The sequence below is a fragment of the Thalassophryne amazonica genome, chromosome 13 (assembly GCF_902500255.1).
Source record: "Thalassophryne amazonica chromosome 13, fThaAma1.1, whole genome shotgun sequence".
Lineage (NCBI taxonomy): Eukaryota > Metazoa > Chordata > Actinopteri > Batrachoidiformes > Batrachoididae > Thalassophryne > Thalassophryne amazonica.
In genome coordinates this window covers 2,308,732-2,329,435 of record NC_047115.1, presented here as the reverse complement: position 1 = coordinate 2,329,435, position 20,704 = coordinate 2,308,732, and the positions used below count along the sequence as shown (strand labels likewise).

At 47.2% G+C, this 20,704-nt stretch overlaps 1 protein-coding gene and 1 long non-coding RNA gene across 7 annotated transcripts in view; one reads left to right on the top strand and one right to left on the bottom strand.

The window, feature by feature from the left end:
* Positions 1-20,704, top strand: part of ldb3a (LIM domain binding 3a) — a 75,437-nt gene that overhangs the window by 43,376 nt on the left and 11,357 nt on the right. For 4 of the 6 annotated variants that reach the window (XM_034184521.1, XM_034184519.1, XM_034184518.1 and 1 more), the window contains 5 exons: positions 5,042-5,205; positions 5,337-5,376; positions 11,556-11,612; positions 17,276-17,472; positions 17,546-17,933. In XM_034184521.1, the coding sequence (XP_034040412.1) occupies positions 5,042-5,205; positions 5,337-5,376; positions 11,556-11,612; positions 17,276-17,472; positions 17,546-17,933 (846 nt within the window). The remainder of the gene's footprint in view (positions 1-5,041; positions 5,206-5,336; positions 5,377-11,555; positions 11,613-17,275; positions 17,473-17,545; positions 17,934-20,704) is intronic. The other 2 variants (XM_034184522.1, XM_034184523.1) reach the window with 2 other exon arrangements.
* On the bottom strand, positions 4,748-18,757 carry LOC117523104. Its single transcript, XR_004564421.1, has 3 exons — positions 18,746-18,757; positions 17,090-17,095; positions 4,748-4,911 (listed from the first exon to the last, which is right to left on the bottom strand). It is a non-coding gene; the product is annotated as an uncharacterized LOC117523104 (long non-coding RNA).

Genomic DNA, 20,704 nt, shown 5'->3' with positions numbered 1-20,704 from the left:
AAAAAAACACAGCTAGTTTATCTCATTTTAAATTCCAGTTCCTCACTTTCTGTCCAAGGTTTTAGAAAAGGTTTTCTCTTATATACAATTACAGTTGTTTTTAGAAAATAATCCTGTCTTTGAAAAATTTCAGTCTGGCTTCAGAACCTGTCCCAGCACTGAACGGGCTCTTTTAAAGGTCCATAATGTTGCACTGTCAGTAGACACTAAGCGCCTCGTGGTTTTAGTGCCGCTGCACCTGACAGTGGCCTTCGATACGGTTGACCACTCAGTCCTCTTGTCCCATCTAAAAGAACATGTTGGACTCGACGGCTCTGTTCTGAAGTGGTTCACATCATATCTCTCTGATCAGTATTTCTCTGTAATGGTTGATGACTTGTCCTCTTCAAGTGCTTCTCTTGTCTCTGGTGTTCCTCAAGGTTCAATCCTTGGCCCCACTCTCTTTTCCCTGTACATGTTGCCAATTAGATTAATCATTACAAACCCCAAAATATCATTTCACTGTTATGCAGATGACATTCAAATCTATCTCCCGTTAGAACAAACTGATGCGATCACTGGGAGCAGGGTGGCCAGCTGTATCGCAGAAATAAAACAATGGTTGTCTTTGAATTTCCTGCACCTAAATGAAGACAAGACTGAGATTATTCTGTTTGGTGACTCACAGATAACGGATGTTGGGGGATTGTCGGTTAAAATTGTTGATGATGTTTGACAGTAGTTTTAACTTTGACAAACAAATTGACACTGTGGTCAAATCGAGCTTTTATTAACTACGGCTTTTAGTGAAGGTGAAGCCTTTTTTAAATCATGTAGATCTTGAAAAAGCCATTCATGCTTTTATTAGTTCTCGGCTAGACGATTGTAGCGGACTTTATGTTGGAGTCTCCCAGTCTTCCCTCAGTCGACTTCAGCTGGTTCAAAATGCTGCAGCACGTCTGCTAACTAACACTCGTAGACGTGACCACATCACCTCAGTCCTCTATGTTCTGCACTGGCTTCCGGTTCGGGTTAGAATTGATTTTAAAATTCTTATGTTTGTTTTACCCAACTCCTGTAGAGGGGCTGGATGCTTCATTTTTCTGGCGTTGCCCTCGGGGAGAGGCGGAGGGCTGGGGTTGCATTGCTTATTGCTCCCCAGCTCAGTCGCCATGTGTTGGAGTTCACTCCAGTGAACGAGAGGGTCGCGTCCCTACGCCTTCGGGTCGGGGACAGGTCTCTCACCGTTGTCTCGGCCTATGGGCCGAGTGGCAGTGCAGAGTACCCGACCTTCCTGGAGTCCCTGGGAGGGGTACTAGATAGCGCTCCGACTGGGGACTCCATTGTTCTCCTGGGGGATTTCAACGCCCATGTGCGTGGCGACAGTGAGACCTGGAGGGGGGTGATCGGGAAACACGGCCTCCCCGATCTGAACCCGAGTGGTGTTCAGTTGTTGGACTTCTGTGCTAGTCACAGTTTGTCCATCACGAACACCATGTTTGAGCACAAGGGTGTCCATAAGTGCACGTGGCACCAGGACACCCTGAGCCGGAGGTCGATGATCGACTTTGTAGTCGTATCATCTGACCTTCGGCCATGTGTCTCGGACACTCGAGTAAAGAGAGGGGCAGAGCTGTCGACCGATCACCACCTGGTGGTGAGTTGGATCTGCTGGGAGGGGAGGAAGCCGGTCAGACCTGGCAGGCCCAAACATATCGTGAGGGTCTGCTGGGAACGACTGGCGGAACCCTCTGTCAGGGAGGTCTTCAACTCCCACCTCCGGAAGAGCTTCTCCCAGATCCCGGGGGAGGTTGGAGACATGGAGTCCGAGTGGACCATGTTCTCCACCTCCATTGTTGATGCGGCCGCTCGTAGCTGTGGTCGCAAGGTTTCTGGTGCCTGTCGCGGCGGCAATCCCCGAACCCGATGGTGGACACCGGAAGTAAGGGATGCCGTCAAGCTGAAGAAAGAGTCCTACTTATCTTTGTTGGTAGGTGGGACCCCAGAGGCAGCTGACAGGTACCGGCAGGCCAAGCGTGCCGCAGCCCGTGCGGTGCCAATATTTTGGATGTATATTTTTATTGGTGTCTGTTTTTAATTTGATTTTAAGTTATTCTCGTTTTTTATCTGACTGTGAAGCACTTTGGTCACCCTCTGAGATGTGGAAAGGGCTATAGAAAGAAACTTTGACTGATGATTGCTAGATAATAATAATAATAATAATAATAATAATAATATATACACACGTATATATGTTATAGAATTTTTTGTTAGTTATATTAAATGCTTTGTTAGTTATATTGATATATGGTCAGTTGACGTGCTAGGTTGGCGCGTGGTCGGTTGGCGTGTGGTCAGTTGATGTGTGGTCGGTTGGCATGTGGTCGATTGACATGCAAGGTTGGCGTGTGGTCGGTTGACATGTGCTAGGTTGACATGTGGTCAGTTGGCGTGTGGTCGGTTGGCGTGTGGTCGATTGACGTGCTAGGTTGGTGTGTTGTCGGTTGGCATGTGGTTGGTTGACATGTGCTAGGTTGACATGTGGTCGGTTGGCGTGTGGTGGGTTGACATGTGCTAGGTTGACATGTGGTCGGTTGGCGTGTGGTCGGTTGGTGTGTGGTCGGTTGACATGTGGTCGGTTGGCGTGTGGTCAGTTGACATGTGGTCAGTTGACGTGTGGTCAGTTGACGTGTGGTCGGTTGGTATGTGGTCGGTTGGCGTGTGGTCAGTTGACATGTGGTCAGTTGACGTGTGGTCAGTTGACGTGTGGTCGGTTGACATGTGGTCGTTGACGTGTGGTCAGTTGACATGTGGTCGGTTGGCATGTGGTCGGTTGGCGTGTGGTCGGTTGGCGTGTGGTCAGTTGACTTGTGGTCAGTTGGCGTGTGGTCGGTTGGCGTGTGGTCGGTTGGCGTGTGGTCAGTTGATGTGTGGTCGGTTGGCATGTGGTCGATTGACGTGCAAGGTTGGCGTGTGGTCGGTTGACATGTGCTAGGTTGACATGTGGTCAGTTGGCGTGTGGTCGGTTGGCGTGTGGTCGATTGACGTGCAAGGTTGGCGTGTGGTCGGTTGGCGTGTGGTCGATTGACGTGCAAGGTTGGCGTGTGGTCGGTTGACATGTGCTAGGTTGACATGTGGTCAGTTGGCGTGTGGTCGGTTGGCGTGTGGTCGATTGACGTGCTAGGTTGGTGTGTTGTTGGTTGGCATGTGGTTGGTTGACGTGCTAGGTTGACATGTGGTCGGTTGGCGTGTGGTGGGTTGACATGTGCTAGGTTGACATGTGCTAGGTTGGCGTGTGGTCGGTTGGCGTGTGGTCGGTTGACATGTGCTAGGTTGGCGTGTGGTCAGTTGACATGTGGTCAGTTGACGTGTGGTCACTTGACGTGTGGTCGGTTGGTATGTGGTCGGTTGGCGTGTGGTCAGTTGACATGTGGTCAGTTGACGTGTGGTCAGTTGACGTGTGGTCGGTTGACATGTGGTCGTTGACTTGTGGTCAGTTGACATGTGGTCGGTTGGCATGTGGTCGGTTGGCGTGTGGTCGGTTGGCGTGTGGTCAGTTGACTTGTGGTCAGTTGGCGTGTATTCGGTTGGCGTGTGGTCGGTTGGCGTGTGGTCAGTTGACATGTGGTCAGTTGACGTGTGGTCGGTTGGCATGTGGTCAGTTGGCGTGTGGTCAGTTCACATGTGGTCAGTTGACATGTGGTCGGTTGGCATGTGGTCGGTTGGCGTGTGGTCAGTTGACGTGTGGTCAGTTGACGGGTGGTCGGTTGGCGTGTGGTCGGTTGGCGTGTGCTAGGTTGGCGTGTGCTAGGTTGGCGTGTGGTCATTTGACCACGTTTTATTAGAAAACGTGTTCCAAACTGGTTTTGTGTTCCTGTTTTTCGCTCTCTGAGCATTACATTAATTGTCTGTGCTGTTCATTCATTCATTCATTCATTCACCTCTCATGTCTCACAGTCAGAATGATGCACGGAAGAGAAAGTTTTTCTTCTTTTTTCTCAACAAATGTTCGTTCACACTAAAGCTAAATTAAAGTGAAATATTAAAAAGTCGCCTGAATTTTCTCCTTCTGTCAGACGTCAAAAATAAAACACTTCATGTGACACACTTTGAACATCTGAGCTTTCTGTTATAAATTCTGACAAAGTAGAAATGAAAAGTCAGTGGAACACTGACCAGTCTTATCGAAACATCTTTTTGCTGTTTTACTTTGAGTTTTCACGACTGATTGATTTGCACTTCCCAGCCACCATACCACGGCACACACACTTCAAATTCAGTGGCTGAGACAGGGCCGTATATAGGAATGTGAAAGGGGGGTTCAAATCCTTGAGTTGGGGGTCCAGTGGGGTCGAGGGGCAACGCCCTCGTGGGGGGCTCAGGGGGGCAGAAGCTTTTTTGAGGATTTCGAGGGGTAAAAAGCTACATAAATTTCATTTGAAACCCAAAATGTATCATTTTAGGAAATACATTTTTATATACAAATAGTCCTTGCTTGAGATTGGATCAGTTGCCATAAGAACCACCCAGGAAGAACTAAGATAACATTAATGCAAACTTTATACCTGTCGATTGCGAATGATGCAACCGACAGGCATGAAAAAACTCACGCATGCGCACGAAGGTTAGTAAATTTAATTCAGAATATTTGGTACACATTATGTACATCTGTGTGTATATGTTTAAAACAAAGCCCAATAATTCTGAACAAACATTTGTATTCAGTTTAACAGTAAAATATTAATATAACAAATTATTATTATTATATATTATGACTTTTTACTCACAGTTTCAAAGTAATTCAGCTTTGCTCCAAAAATATATTCAGGTGGCAAATCAAATCAGCTTAAAGTTTTTCTATTTTGTGAATTTTTTTCATTGATCTCATATTTTTCAAACACTTTCTTGATGATATATAAAGTAGACCTGTGTCTAGTAGTTCCTTAGTTCCTACATGGTACCATCAAGGTTCCTGGACTTTGTCTCAGCTTTGACTCCGTCATGCTGCTGCTGACTTGGTTTGGTTTCCGGGGGATGCGGCGCCCCCTGTCTGTGGTTGCAGTTCTCTTCCAGTTCCAGATCGTGGCTTGGACAGCTCGTCCCCAGTTTATCAGGCCGTCCACAGCAAGGACAAGGACCCAGACTCCGCCCAGTGGGGCAGCCACACCTCCAACACGCAGTCCAAGTCCTTCCGTGCCCTCGCCCACATGACCGGGACTGAATCCTGTAAGTGGCTCCTCCCCCTGACACGATGTCATATTTTGTCTCGTGTCCATGTCAAAGTGTCATATTTAATGCTTTGACATGATCAGCGTTTGACTCTTTGACTCATTCATGTCTCCTCTCTGGTATTTTAGTGACAGCAGAAGAGGAGGAGGAGGCGCAGAGGAGGAGCAGGTAGGCGGCGGATCTCAGACAGCTTCAGACTCAAGCCCCGCCCCTCACGCTCCTCACGCTCCTCACCTGAACATACTGTCCCGCTCCTCACGCTGCTCACCTGAACATACCGCCCCGCTCCTCACGCTCCTCACCTGAACATGCCGTCCCTCTCTTCATGCTCCTCACCTGAACGGACCGCTCCGCTCCTCACGCTCCTCACCTGAACATACCGCCCCGCTCCTCACGCTGCTCACCTGAACATGCCGCCCCGCTCCTCACGCTCCTCACCTGAACATGCCGCCCTGCTCCTCGCGCTCCTCACCTGAACATGCCGCCCCGCTCCTCCCGCTGCTCACCTGAACATGCCGCCCCGCTCCTCACGCTCCTCACCTGAACATGCCGCCCCGCTCCTCGCGCTCCTCACCTGAACATGCCGCCCCGCTCCTCGCGCTCATCACCTGAACATACCGCCCCGCTTCTCACGCTCTTCATCTGAACATGCCGTCCCTCTCTTCACGCTCCTCACCTGAACGGACCGTCCCTCTCTTCATGCTCCTCGCCTGAACGGACCGCCCCGCTCCTCACGCTCCTCACCTGAACATACTGCCCCGCTCCTCACGCTCCTCACCTGAACATGCCGTCCCTCTCCTCACGCTCCTCACCTGAATGGACCGCTTCGCTCCTCACGCTCCTCACCTGAACATACCGCCCCGCTCCTCACGCTGCTCACCTGAACATGCTGCCCCGCTCCTCGAGCTCCTCACCTGAACATGCCGCCCCGCTCTTCGCGCTCCTCACCTGAACATGCCGCCCCGCTCCTCGCGCTCCTCACCTGAACATGCCGCCCCGCTCCTCACACTCCTCACCTGAACATACCGCCCCGCTCCTCACGCTGCTCACCTGAACATGCCGCCCCGCTCCTCACACTCCTCACCTGAACATGCCGCCCCGCTCTTCGCGCTCCTCACCTGAACATGCCGCCCCGCTCCTCCCGCTGCTCACCTGAACATGCCGCCCCGCTCCTCACGCTCCTCACCTGAACATGCCGCCCCGCTCCTCGCGCTCCTCACCTGAACATGCCGCCCCGCTCCTCGCGCTCATCACCTGAACATACCGCCCCGCTTCTCACGCTCTTCATCTGAACATGCCGTCCCTCTCTTCACGCTCCTCACCTGAACGGACCGTCCCTCTCTTCATGCTCCTCGCCTGAACGGACCGCCCCGCTCCTCACGCTCCTCACCTGAACATACTGCCCCGCTCCTCACGCTCCTCACCTGAACATGCCGTCCCTCTCCTCACGCTCCTCACCTGAATGGACCGCTTCGCTCCTCACGCTCCTCACCTGAACATACCGCCCCGCTCCTCACGCTGCTCACCTGAACATGCTGCCCCGCTCCTCGAGCTCCTCACCTGAACATGCCGCCCCGCTCTTCGCGCTCCTCACCTGAACATGCCGCCCCGCTCCTCGCGCTCCTCACCTGAACATGCCGCCCCGCTCCTCACACTCCTCACCTGAACATACCACCCCGCTCCTCACGCTGCTCACCTGAACATGCCGCCCCGCTCCTCACACTCCTCACCTGAACATGCCGCCCCGCTCTTCGCGCTCCTCACCTGAACATGCCGCCCCGCTCCTCGCGCTCCTCACCTGAACGGACTGCCCCGCTGCTCACGCTGCTCACCTGAACATACCATCCCGCTCCTCACGCTCCTCACCTGAACATACCGCCCCACTCTTCACCTGAACATACCGCCCCGCTCTTCACCTGAACATACCGTCCTGCTCCTCACGCTGCTCACCTGAACATACTGCCCCGCTCCTCACGCTCCTCACCTGAACATGCCGTCCCTCTCTTCATGCTCCTCACCTGAACGGACCGCCCCGCTCCTCACGCTCCTCACCTGAACATACCGCCCCGCTCCTCACGCTGCTCACCTGAACATGCCGCCCCGCTCTTCGCGCTCCTCACCTGAACATGCCGCCCCGCTCTTCGCGCTCCTCACCTGAACATGCTGCCCCGCTCCTCGCGCTCCTCACCTGAACATGCCGCCCCGCTCCTCACGCTCTTCACCTGAACATGCCGCCCCGCTCCTCACACTCCTCATCTGAACATGCCGCCCCGCTCCTCACACTCCTCATCTGAACATGCCGCCCCGCTCCTCGCGCTGCTCACCTGAACATGCCGCCCCGCTCCTCGCGCTCTTCACCTGAACATGCCGCCGCGCTTCTCACACTCCTCACCTGAACATGCCGCCCCGCTCCTCACGCTCTTCACCTGAACATGCCGCCCCACTCCTCACGCTCCTCATCTGAACATGCCGCCCTGCTCCTCGCGCTGCTCACCTGAACATGCCGCCCCGCTCCTCACGCTCTTCACCTGAACATGCCGCCCCGCTCCTCACGCTCCTCACCTGAACATGCCGCCCCACTCATCATGGTCTTCACCTTAATGGACCGCCCTTCTCCTCACACTCCTCACCTGAACGGACCTCTCCACTCCTCATGCTCTTCATCTTAATGGACCATCCTGCTCCTCATGCTCCTCACCTGAACATGCTGCCCCCTCCTCACGCTCTTCACCTTAACGGACCATCACACTTCTCATGCTCCTCACCAGAGCACACAGTTCTGCACCCCATTTGAAGATCCCACCCTGTTCCTCATCTAAAAGTTGCACTCTGGTTCTAAATGAACTATGCATCTGTAGCATTTTTCCATCTGATGTGTCACATCCACCCATTGACACGCGTACTAACACACCATTGCCAGTGTACTTCCATGCAAGATGTTCAACTGCACACCAGGAGTAACTTGGGGATTAAGCATCTTATTCAAGGAAACCTTACTGAAATTTTCCTTGCTGATTGAGGAATTAAACTGAGGATGTTCTGTTCTTTAGCCGTCCAACTCCCCTCACTGGAAAAATCCTCTCCTGCTATTTACCTGATCATTCTGCTTTGCTCCTCACTTGAACATGCCACCTTATTTCTCACCTGTGCATCCTACTCTACCTATCACCTGACTGTTCTGCCTGCTCCTCACCCTGAATGTAAAATGGTCTGTTTTTATAGTGCTTCTTGAGTGTCTGCTCCAGATGGAACAGCACTATATAATGAAACCTCACATTCACTCATTCAGATGCACATTCTGAGTGATTCTGAGATTTGAACCCAGGACCCCCTGGTCATAAGCTTAAATATCTTCTCTAGACAGCCAATTACACAGTATACCACTCAGCTAACTTTACAGCTTCTTGCCTGAACATACAGCCCTCTTCATTGCCTGAACATTCCGCCCTTTTCACTGCCTGAATGATCCACCCTTGTCACTGCCTGAACATTCTGCCCTCTTCATTGCCTGAACGTTCTGCCCTTTTCACTGCCTGAACGTTCCGCTCTCTTCATTGCCTGAACGTTCCTCTCTTTTCACTGCCTGAACGTTCCACTCTTTTCAATGCCTGAATGTTCTGCTCCCTTCATTACCTGAACGTTCTGCTCTCTTCATTGCCTGAATGTTCTGCTCTCTTCATTGCCTGAACGTCCGCCCTGCTCCTCACCTTGCCAGATATATTTTATAGGTTCATAAAGCACAAAAACACCATTTGAAAACCTGAGCACTTTTTGCAATATCCCGCTGACAACCAGATGACTATAGGTGAAAACAAAATTCTTTGTGGAGGTCATGAAATTGTATAGCTAGAATGTCTTTCGACGAGTGCCGACCGCCATCCATGTTAATAGAACGGTCTGTTTCTAACCTGTTTTTGCCATCAGTGATTAAATTAGAATGATTTTCATCAGAAAAACTGTTTTTTTCCCACTGGTTTACAATTTAATGGGTTTCAGTCTTCACTCGTCAGGAAAAAAACTTGAACTCTGAAAACAACTTGAAGTCTGAAGTTTTAGTTAAGGGTGTAACGATACATGTATTTGTATTGAACCGTTTCGGTATAGGACGTTCGGTTCGGTACAGGGCTGTGCACGGGTAAGTTCGCCTTTCGTGTATTTACATTCAGTGTTGCCAACTTTGCGACTTTCTCGCTAAATCTGGTGACTTTCCAAACCGTCTTGACGACTTATTTTCTCAAAAGCAACAAATCTAGCTTCTTTTCCTTATCAGGCTTGATAGGCAGGACAGGCTGGATGCAAATGCACAACGCAGGTACACAGCTCAGTGGAGGAAAAATGTTTACTTGGTAAACAGGCTGGGGTCGGTACATGGATAGGCAGTCCAAACAAAGCAACGGGATCAAGAACATCAGGCAAAAAGCGTGGTCAAAATACAAGCAGGTAGTCGTCATAAACCGATGAGGCACACAAAGCAAGGCAAGAATACAAGAATGGAGCTGGTAAGAAGGCACAAGATGCAACAAACTGGCAATGGACAGAGTCAAACCGTGAAGCTTATAAAGTACCCAAGTGATTAACAGCAACACAGAACAGGTGTGTAGAGAAACTCCCAGAACTGGGGCGTGGCCAGACGGAAGGAGACACCCAACACCAAGAACCAAGAGAAGAAGCCAAGAGACAACAGCACAGAGTAAACCCAAGCATAAAAGTAGAAAAAGAGACAAACCGAACACCAAAACCAGCCCCACAACCCAGGAGCCTGACATTCCTGGCATTACCGGAGAATTTTCTTATGTTTGACAACTGAAATTGAAAGTCTCTGTTGTCACCGAGCAGCAGCGGGTCTCCTCCTCCTCTGCTGCCTGCAGCAGCCTGAAAGCGCTGAGCGGAGGGATATCTACAATCCTCCTCACTCGGACTCGCTCAGCCTACAGACCTTTTGTTTTCAAAACTTTATTTAAAAAGATATATTAACAAACATTAAACAAACAGTTAATAGAAAGAGATACAAAATAAAATAAATTGTACAAAAGTAAAGGGATTCCTTAACATTAATTCTTTTCTTTTTTTTTAATCCCTGATAGAGTGTGACAGTTTTGGACAAGTTAATTTTTCTGGCAAAAAATATTAAGGTTGAATAAAACTGAACAGGGTTCATGCTGCTCTTTACTTGTGGAAAGGTTTTGTTAAAAGCTGTTTACTAGGAATTTATTTTTTATAATATTTCATACATTTGTCATTTCTTTGAGAACATTTTATTTAACTTATTACCAGGCAGCACTTTGCAATTATTTTATTTTCCTGTTTGTATAATGTTACAATAAATTATTGGTTTAAACAACAAGCAAATTTAGGTTTTGCATTTTGTTCCCAAACTGTACTGAAAATGAACCAAACCGTGACCTCAGAACCGAGGTACGTACTGAACCGTGATTTTTGTGTCGTTACACCCCCAGTTTTAGTGAAGAAAATTCATATCGACCTTGTTCACCTTTAGTCTGTGGACTCCTGATGGTTGGTGCAGCCGAATTACGTGCTTCTCCATCTTCTGCATTCTGAGGAACAAACGTCTCTGGAGAATGTGTGAAGTTTTGACTCACTGGGTTCAATGTTGAGGACTCAATATTTCAGTGAGGTGTGTCAGAGTGTCAGAATGGACAAATCTGGTGGACGAGCTGTGATTCAGTGTCTCACCAAAAAGGGGAATGTCTCCAGCGGCGATCCATAAGGACATGACAATGACATTAGGGAAGGACACCCCGTCTTATGCTGCAGTTAAACACTAGTCAGCCAAATTCAAGAGGAATGGAACAAAAGTCCAGGATGGAGCAAGATCAGGAAGACCCAGACCTGCAAACCCCGCCAGTATGATCCAGAAGGTCCATGATACGGTCCTCACTGACAGAAGTAAGTACAGTCAGTACTCCAGGTGTTTCCCAGGAGAGAGTTCAGGTGGTTCTAACAGAAGAACTGGGAATGACAAAACGTTTGGCACAATAGGTTCTCACAGCCAATCAGAAACACATGAGGTTCCAGATGTCCAGGGAGAATCTTCAGCTTTTTGAGGCATTCATACAGTGTTTCCTGACCGTGGAGAAGACCTGGGTCCTGAACGACATTAGGAGCACAAGAAGCTCCAGAAGAACTAAAAACTGGTGGAAGTATTAGGGTGCCGGTAGACAGCCACAAACTGAAGGGAACCAAAACTGGTTCTGTTTTGTAATTTTAAAATTCTTGATCAGGTTTTTGTTTTTATGGGGTACTGACCTGAGATAAAGGGCCCGCGGACCCGTCAGGTCCGTTACAGATCCTCATAGTGACCTCTGCTGTTGTTTCTTCACCCACAGCCTGAAGCGACAGTCAGCTGCTGGCTACGCTGTCCAGCACAAAGCCGCCGTCTCCAGGTAGCGCCACCTGCAGCTTTTTCTGAGCACTTTGTTGACAGCGGCTAACACTCCAGCTATGCAAGTGCTCTTATGGGTGAATGGTGGGAATTGAACCCTTAACTCTGAAAGTGTTGCTGCCTTCAAAAGCACATAACAGTTCTTAATATCATCGTCTGAATAACCTGCGGCCTGTTTTTTCCTTGGCTAGCTTAGTGCTGAACTGACGCTAAAGGCTGAAAATCTTCACTTGTTTTTTATATTTTTAACAGTTCGTCTGTGCTAACAATTTTTATTCTCTGTTTTCTTCATTTCTTCTTTCACTAAACATTTTTCTGATGTTTTTCTGACATTTCAAATGTTTTGCCCTCATTGAATGAAATCATTTGTTTAAGGTTTGAATCCTTCTTAAACTCAAAGTGACACCAAGTGGATGTCAGAAAGTAGCGCAACACTTTGAACCTCGAAACAAAGTCCAACAAAAATTACAAACATCTTAATGTTTCACAGTAAACTTGTTTATGGATGAAAATGAATATTGGCATAAATGAAAGTATAAATTAATTTGTGTTTTTCCTCGATCAAATTCATCACAGCAGAATTCATCAAAATGACAACATGATTAAGTTAATTATTTTAAAAACAAAAAAATTTGCTAAGTGTTTCATTTGTTTATTGTTCTGATATTTTTTCAGCCTCCAAATTCACGGACGTGGAAAGAAACATGGCTTCAAAGGTCTTGGTGCAGCATATGAAAGGGTCTTTGTGATGTCATAAAGCCACTTCCTGAAATCTTGGGAAAGCAATCACACACACATCTTCAACCGGTTACCCAAGATCAGGTCTTGGGGTGCTGGAACCTATCCCAGCAGTCACAGGGCATGAGGCGAAGTTCTGGGACAGGACACCAGTCTGTCTCAGGGACACATACAGACAAACACATTCACACCTACAGACAATTTAAAGTTTCCAGTCCATCTAACCTGCATGTCTTTGGATGTGGGAGGAAGTCGGAGCACCCAGAGGGAACCCACACAAACACGTGGAGAACACACAAACTCCACACAGAAAGGCCACAGATGGGAATCAAACGCATGACCGTCTTGCTGTGAGGCAGCAGTGCTAACCACTAACTCACTGTGCTGCAAACAGGAAAAAGAAAAAGAATGTGTTTAGTAACTACTTTGTTGACATCAGACGCAGCTCAGCTGGTGACATCGATTCACTGGGTCTTGATTGAGAAACATGACTTTTGACCTTCTGACAGTCATTTGAACAGATTTTGCATCATTGAACGATACAGCACAGTGAAACCACACAACAATCATCCAGGACTAAGTGTCTCCTGAACATCCCTCATGACTATGTTCAAATTCTCACTTTCGATTCAATTTCAATTTATTTAATTTATATAGCACCAAATCACAACAAAGTTGCCTCAAGGTGCTTCACACAAGTAAGTTCTAATTTTACCAACCCCCAGAGCAACAACACAGGTGACAGTGGTAAGAAAAAACTCCCTCTGATGATTTGAGGAAGAAACCTCAAGCAGACCAGACTCAAAGGGACGACCCTCTGCTTGGGCCATGATACAGACACAAATTACAAAACGAATATACAGGAAATGTTGGTGCACAGAACAGGAGGGTTTCAGAAACAGACACCACACCCATCTCTGGATGGAGCTGCACCTTAAACAGAGAGAAAAAAAAAAACAATCAGGCATCAGAAAGACAAATACAGTATAATTTGTCAGCATTAAGCAACAAGAAAAACAGAAGAAATACTAAGGTGATCGCCGGCCACTAGCCCTAAGCTTCACTAAAAGACGCAGACTTTAGATACAGTTGAGGCCGCGCCACGCTCCGTTTACTAATAAAATTAATTAAAAGAGTGAAAAGCATAGTAACATACTATACCAGTATGCTGCACATACGAAAGGGAAAATAAGTGCGTCTTAAGTCTGGACTTGAAAATCTCCACAGAATCTGACTGTTTTATTGATGCAGGGAGATCATTCCACAGAACAGGGGCACGATAAGAGAAAGCTCTGTGACCCACAGACTTCTTATTCACCTTAGGGACACAAAGTAGTCCTGCACCCTGAGAACGTAAAGCCCAGGCCGGTACATAAGGTTTAATTAGGTCAGCTAGGTAAGGAGGTGCCAGTCCATGAACAATTTTATAGACTAGTAGCAGAACCTTAAAATCTGATCTCACTGGGACAGGAAGCCAGTGAAGAGACACCAAAATGGGTGTAATGTGGTCAAACTTTCTGCTTTGTTGTGTGGGCCGCCAGAAGAGGAGGTACTGCTGGCCACCGCCAGAGGGCGCCCTGCCTGAAGTGCGGGCTTCAGGCAAGAGAGGGCGCTGCCGCTACGGACACAGCTGGGGGTGACAGCTGTCACTCATCATCTCATGACAGCTGTCACCCATCTACACTTCATCATGCTACTCCATAAAACCCGGACGTCATCTCCACCCCGTTGCCGAGATATCTTCGACCTGTGAAGGTAACTTTCTCAGCCGTTGTTTTTGTCTTTTCAGACAGTGTTTGCTTCTGTGTCGTTTGCAGTCAGTTCTGTGAGTGCTCGCAGCTGGAGGCTGAGTTTGTGATACGTGGAGAGCTGACGTCTTCGCTCCCCACACCAAAGTGTTGATAAGTGTTATGTGTCGACGTGGGTTGCGGAGCAGACCTGCGTCTGACGGAACCCAGCGCCAAAACAACCAGAAAGCGGTTCCAATAACAAAACAATTTATTTTCCCCCTTTGGTGCATAACAAAGTGTACAAACGAAAAATGCGTCTGTCTGGCGGAGTGAAGGACGGCGCGCTCTCCAGCGCCCAAAAGGATCGAAGCCCGGCGCTTCTGGACCCACGTTCACTGCCAAACACCCCCCAGGTGGACACGACAAACCGACTCTGCGAAGGATAGAAAAGGTGAGGTAAGTCAGCAGCTACAACTAATATCCTTCAAAGGCACACACTATCAGCAACACATTCAGGTCTGAATTTAAGCTTTATGTAAATGAGCAGCTTCTCACAACAGGTGGAGGATCATCAGTCCGCACGCCACGGCAGTGAGAAGCGAGCTGCACAATTCTCATCAATATTCACATATACTGCGTAACAAAATACCAAGTTACTGTTAACAATTATTCAGACAATCAAATCACCTCTGATGTGTGCTGACAGCATGTGTCCCTCACCCGTCCTCCTTCACAGGCATGATGTGTCAAACCCAGGCGCGGTCCTCAGCGTCTCACAAACGAACATCACAAGGTCGAGTTCCCGGCAATTCTGCTTGAATCACACATGGCTTAAATGCAGAACGCCATCTCATTATCTGCTTCAGCTGAAAGTCTTTAAGGTTGCACGTGAGCACCATCCACAGGTGCTGCACATTACGTTGATGAGGGTGAAGGACTCTTCTGCCAGCACCTTCTCCACAGACAATAAATCAGTTTGCATACCACCTGGAGAGCAAAGAAAAGAAAAGAACACCCAAATGTCCAGCCAAACCCCCCAACACACAACAGATAAGTACTAACTACTACTGCACGTACCAGTTTTCTGGATTTGAGGTGGAAGTGGAATCTCCACCTTTGTTGTTACTGGGTGTTCACACACCCACATCTGATTGTCTCTGCTCCTCGCCAGCAGTACCAGATCTGACATTCGGAGACGGTGGCCACCTGGGGACTCGGGACTTGGCGGCTCCAGTATTCTCCAGGTTCGGTGGCGGAGGAAATCGTGTGGTTCCGGTTCTTCTCAGGACAGACGTCTTCTATCCTCGAGCCTGCCCACACGTCACCTTTGTGATTGACTGTTTGCAAAATTTTACATTCCTCTGTATTGTGGTTGTGCTCATTCACGACAGTAAAGTGTTCATATTCGACTCTTTCATTGTCCGTTCATTTACGCCCCCTGTTGTGGGTCCGTGTCACTACACTTTCCCAACATGCTTCCTGTCAAAAGTCTGGCAGCAGCATTTTGAACCAATTGGAGAGCCCTAATGCTGGTCTGTGGTAAACCAGAAAATAGAACATTGCAGTAGTCCAATCAAGAAGAGATAAACGCACGAATCAGGGTCTCAGCATCAGCCATAGACATGATGGGACGAATCTTCACTATATTTCGCAGGTGGAAGAAAGCTTCCTAGTAATATTTCTAATGTGGAGGTCAAAAGACAATGAAGGATCAAAAATTACCCCAAGGTTCCTCACTTTGTCAGTGTGATGTATGACACATGAGCCTAGACTAAGCATTAGCTGGTCAAATTGATGCTGGTGTCTCACTGGACCAAGAACCATCATTTCAGTCTTCTCAGAGTTTAAAAGTAGGAAGTTTCTAGAAATCCAGCTTTTCACTGATGCAAGCCAATCTTCTAAAGATTTTATGTGGATGAAATGACCAGCAGTTATCAGCATGTATAACTGAGTATCATCAGCATAGCAGTGAAAGGTAATCCCAAAACGATGCAATATGTGCCTAAGGGGTGCTATATAAAGGGGAAAAAACATGGGGCCTAAGACAGACCCCTGTGGAACTCCAAATTTCATGTCACTAAGGTTAGAGGTAGTGTTACTGTATAAAAGTGAGAAAGACTGGGGCACAGAGAGGCGTGCGGCACTCGCAGTAATCCCTAAATGATTTTCCAGCCTATCAAGTAGAATATGATGATCCACGATATCAAATGCAGCACTGAGATCTAACAGCACCAAAACTGTAGTGGTGTCCGAATCCATTGCAAGCAGAAGATCATTCACCACTTTAGTGAGAGCCGTCTCTGTGGAATGATATTTTCTAAAAGCAGACTGCAGTGGCTCAAAGAGATTATTCTCAGTAAGAGTGAAACCACTTTTTCCAGAATTTTAGAGCAAAATGATAGATTTGATATCAGACTATAGTTTTTCACTACACTAGGGTCAAGATTAGGTTTCTTAAGTAATGGTTTAATCACTGCAGATTTGAAACAGTTAGGAACATATCCAGAAGTTAAAGAAAGATTAATCATTTCCAGCACAGTCGGCCCAAGAGTGGACCACAGGTCCTTAAACAGTTTTGTTGGTATAGGATCAAATAAACAGGTTGTGCTTTTTGTAGATGTTACGAGTTTTGTCAGCATGCCTAGTGAGATACTATCAAATTCTGTAAATCTAGGTAATACCTCAGTAGTGGCGCCCACCTCAATAGCAGGGTGTAGTGGCTGGATTAAGGCATGCTGGGATATGTTTAACCTGATGTCTTCTATTTTCTTCTCAAAGTAATCCAGGAAATCTTGTGCTGTAAAAGGAGAGCGAACTACAGGTGGTTGTCCATGAATAAGTGTTGCCACCGTGTGGAACAAGAACTTTGAGTTATGCTTGTTTTTGTTGATCAAATCAGAGTAGTAAGTCCACTTTGTTGCCAATAATACATGATTATAGTCTAAGATAGCATCACGCCACGCAAGGTGAAATACTTCTAATTTTGAACTTCGCCATTTCCGTTCTAGACCTCTTGCTTTATGCTTGAGGTCACGCAGATAATCACTGAACCAAGGTGACAGTGATTTGGGGGAGCGCGGTTTTAACACAGGTGGTGCAGTCATGTCGAGTGTAGTTTTGAGCACTGAGTTTAAACTGTCCACAAGTCTGTCTCCTGACTGATGAAATGATCAACGACTGCTTTTTTCTCCTGCAGCCATTACAATCAGCCACCAGGCGTGCATCATGCCCCACAAGCCCCGCCTCCCCAACAATATCAGCCAATCCCACAACAATATCAGCAGCCTCCCATTCACCAAACCCCACCCACTCAGCAGAGCTCCATCCAGATCCCCCTTGGCTCCGCCCCTCACAAGGTGGTCAGCACAGCCTGCATCTACCCGTCACAGCCAGGTGAGAGCCGGCAGAATAACCGCCACCATCACTCTGTGCTGATCTTAAACCGTGTGCTGCCATTACTCTGTAGCTCCTCCCCCTGCATCAGTCCTGCATCAGCCCCGCCCTCCAGTGGCAGCTCCAGCCCCGCCTCTAGGTGCTTCATCTGACTCTAACAGACCCCCCTGGGTAACCGACACCAACTTTGCTGAGAAGTTTGATCCTGGTAAAACCACCACCACCACCATGAAGGTGCCACCGCTACCCCAGGCTGCTCCTCCACCTCCACCGTACATCCCCAGTCGCTCCCAGGCTTCATCTTCTGTACACAGCCCCGCCCCCATCACGCCCAGCCCCGCTCCCATCACCACCAGCCCCGCCCCTTTCATGCCAGTGGCGAGAGGCGTGGCCCAAAGAGCGGAGAGGTTCGCCGCCAGCAGCCGCACGCCGCTCTGTGCCTCCTGCAACAGTGTCATCAGGTACGTGTGCACATGCCTCATTACGCCACGTGTCACCTGTACATCACTTCAGCTGGTCCAGAGTTTAATGTAAATTCGAACCGTCCATGTCCACCCAGGATGCCGTCACAGCGGTTTACCTCCAGAGAGCCGAGTAGGACCAAAGTAGTCCATGGGTCAGGCAGGTTTTTGGTCCAGAGACCAAACAACACTTACAGTCCAGCCTCAGTGGACGATGACCGACAAATGTATGGTGGCCATCCAGGGTGACATGTGTAGCCAGATAGGGGTCAACAAGGGATTAACGCATCGTCAGTAAAACTCAATTTGTGACCGTAATCCAACATTAACATCTGCAAATTACCAGACACAAGGAGGTTATTCCCATTCTAGTCCAAGTCTATCGTTTGCACAGTTTATTTTTCTGTAAGTAATTCAGTCAATGAAGTTTACCATAGCAACAGCATCGTTTCTCTCGCGCTCAGCTGACAGCTCCATTATTGACATCTGCGCAGCTACACGGTCAGGGCGCAGAGTAATACATCAAATGTGAAACGTCGAATATTTTGTCACTGTCATCGTGATATTTAGTGATCAGAAATCTCAAACCATTAACCAATCAGATTTGCAGAACAAATGTAATTGGATTAGAATGAGGGATTACACAGGGCTCAGAATTTCAAAGTTCTCCAATCATATTGGAAGCTGCACCACATTAATTGTCTGACCCTAACGATTCCAAAAGCTATCATTTGGACTATTTATGACTGAATGTTCTGGAGTTATGGGGTAAAAACAGCAAAAGGGTGTCAAAGGTCAATTTCAATTTGTACAGGGGTCAAAAATTTCTCCAGTTTTGGTAAAAAAAAAAAAAAAAAAAGATGCACATTATTTGATGAGTTAATCTGGTTTTTCAAAGGACTAGTTTGCACCATCTGTTATGGTTAGTTATCATGTTACAGGCTAACATATGTCACATGTCATAGAATCCAATGACATGTTGTTTGACCTTTACTTTGGAGACCAAACATTCAACACAGTCAAAACTATTCCATTTATTAATCCTATGAGGTCAGCCAGTAATTCTCATGATGTTTTTGCCTAAACTGAAGCGATGTAAACTTTTGACCCCTGTACAAACTGCTCGACTCTTGTATGTTTCCATTCTAACTGTGGCCAGAACACTGGAACTCAGTGGATCATGTTGAAACTTGCTCTTGTAGATTGCACCTTGCTAAGATCTTAGACGAATTCAAAGCTGGACTCAATGATTCAGTTTTGTCGCAGTACTAAAAAAATTATTTACTAGTTTTGATAAATAATACATCACAACATGAGTCACCCCAAGGAGACAAAGAGGTCAGGAAAAACGCCCTCACAGGAAGAAGCCTTCAGCAGACTGGACTCAGAGGGATGATCATCTGCTCCAAACAAACTCAGAAAATAAAATAATTAAAAAATAAAACAAAGCAAAACAAAGAAATGTCAAACCAGACAGAGACAGAGAGACGATTCACCAAATAGTTGTCAAGTCCATCGGTCGCACTAACCACTAAGCAGTGTGACAGGTGGAGAGGTGACGATCCTGGACCCGTGAAGTCAGTTAAACATTCCCCAAAGGTCCATTTAAGCCCCAAAGTCCCCCAGTTGTCCACGGTCACCCTGCTTCCTCACAGTCTGGTGAAGATGCGTCTGATCCCGACCATCAGTACGTCCTGCGACCTACGCGTATGTTAATTTGTTGGGTTTTTTTTGCTAGTTTTTGTTTTTTCATGTCCATTTTCCTCTAAGTTTGTTTGGACTCACACTGTGTCCAAAGTCCCGTTGTTTCCCTTTATAGGCTGTGGGCCATACAATGAATATCCCACGAGATTTTTGATTCCATAACCTACGTCTAGGGTGGGTGTGAAATGTTGGTAAATGGGAGCCAGTAGTACCACAAACAACATACTGTTTTTCACAAGCGTAAATTTGGAACATTACTGAGAACCAAAATATCACCACACATCAAGTATACGTTATTTTCAAAAACACACTGAAACTCAAACATAACACCATAGAAAGCATGCAACTGACTTTAAAATGATACTTTCACAAATATTTATTGATTTTTCTTTTAAAAAAGCTTTTAAAAAGGGGCATTTACAACTTACAAAAGTAATATGCTGTTGATGCACTATGTTATAAATTCTAGTGTCTGTCTTGTCCTCACTAAATGAGGAGGAGAAAAGGATCCTTGCACTGAAAAATAGCCTCACAGATCTTGAACAATACACCAGAATTAATGACATGATTGTCACGAATTTAGAAATCAAGCCAAGATCATATGTAAGTGCAGTGGACTGGAGGAGGAGAGCACACGGAGGCAGACCAAGAGTCTGTGGAGCAGCAGGTGGTGTCCTCCCTGAACTCCAAACGCATCAACGTCAACGATGACGACATTGAAGCCTGTCATCCGCTGTCAAAGAAGGACAAACGACCAAGTGCTCGCTTTGTAAATAGAAAACAAAAGATTGCGGTGCTCAAACAGGGCAGAAATCTCAAGGGAACAAATGTATACTTAAAGACGTCATGCACAAACTTAACTAATTCAGCATTTCTTAGTTACAAATGATAGAGATTCAGGTTTTATAACATTAATAATTGGTAGAGGTTCTGTCTGAAATGGCATAATTATTTTAGTGTGCAAAATAGGAAAGAATAAAGTACATATATCATATTTGAAATAATTAATACCATTGTCCTTTATTGAAGCACAAGTATTTTTTGTTCACTTGTTTCCAGGCAATTAT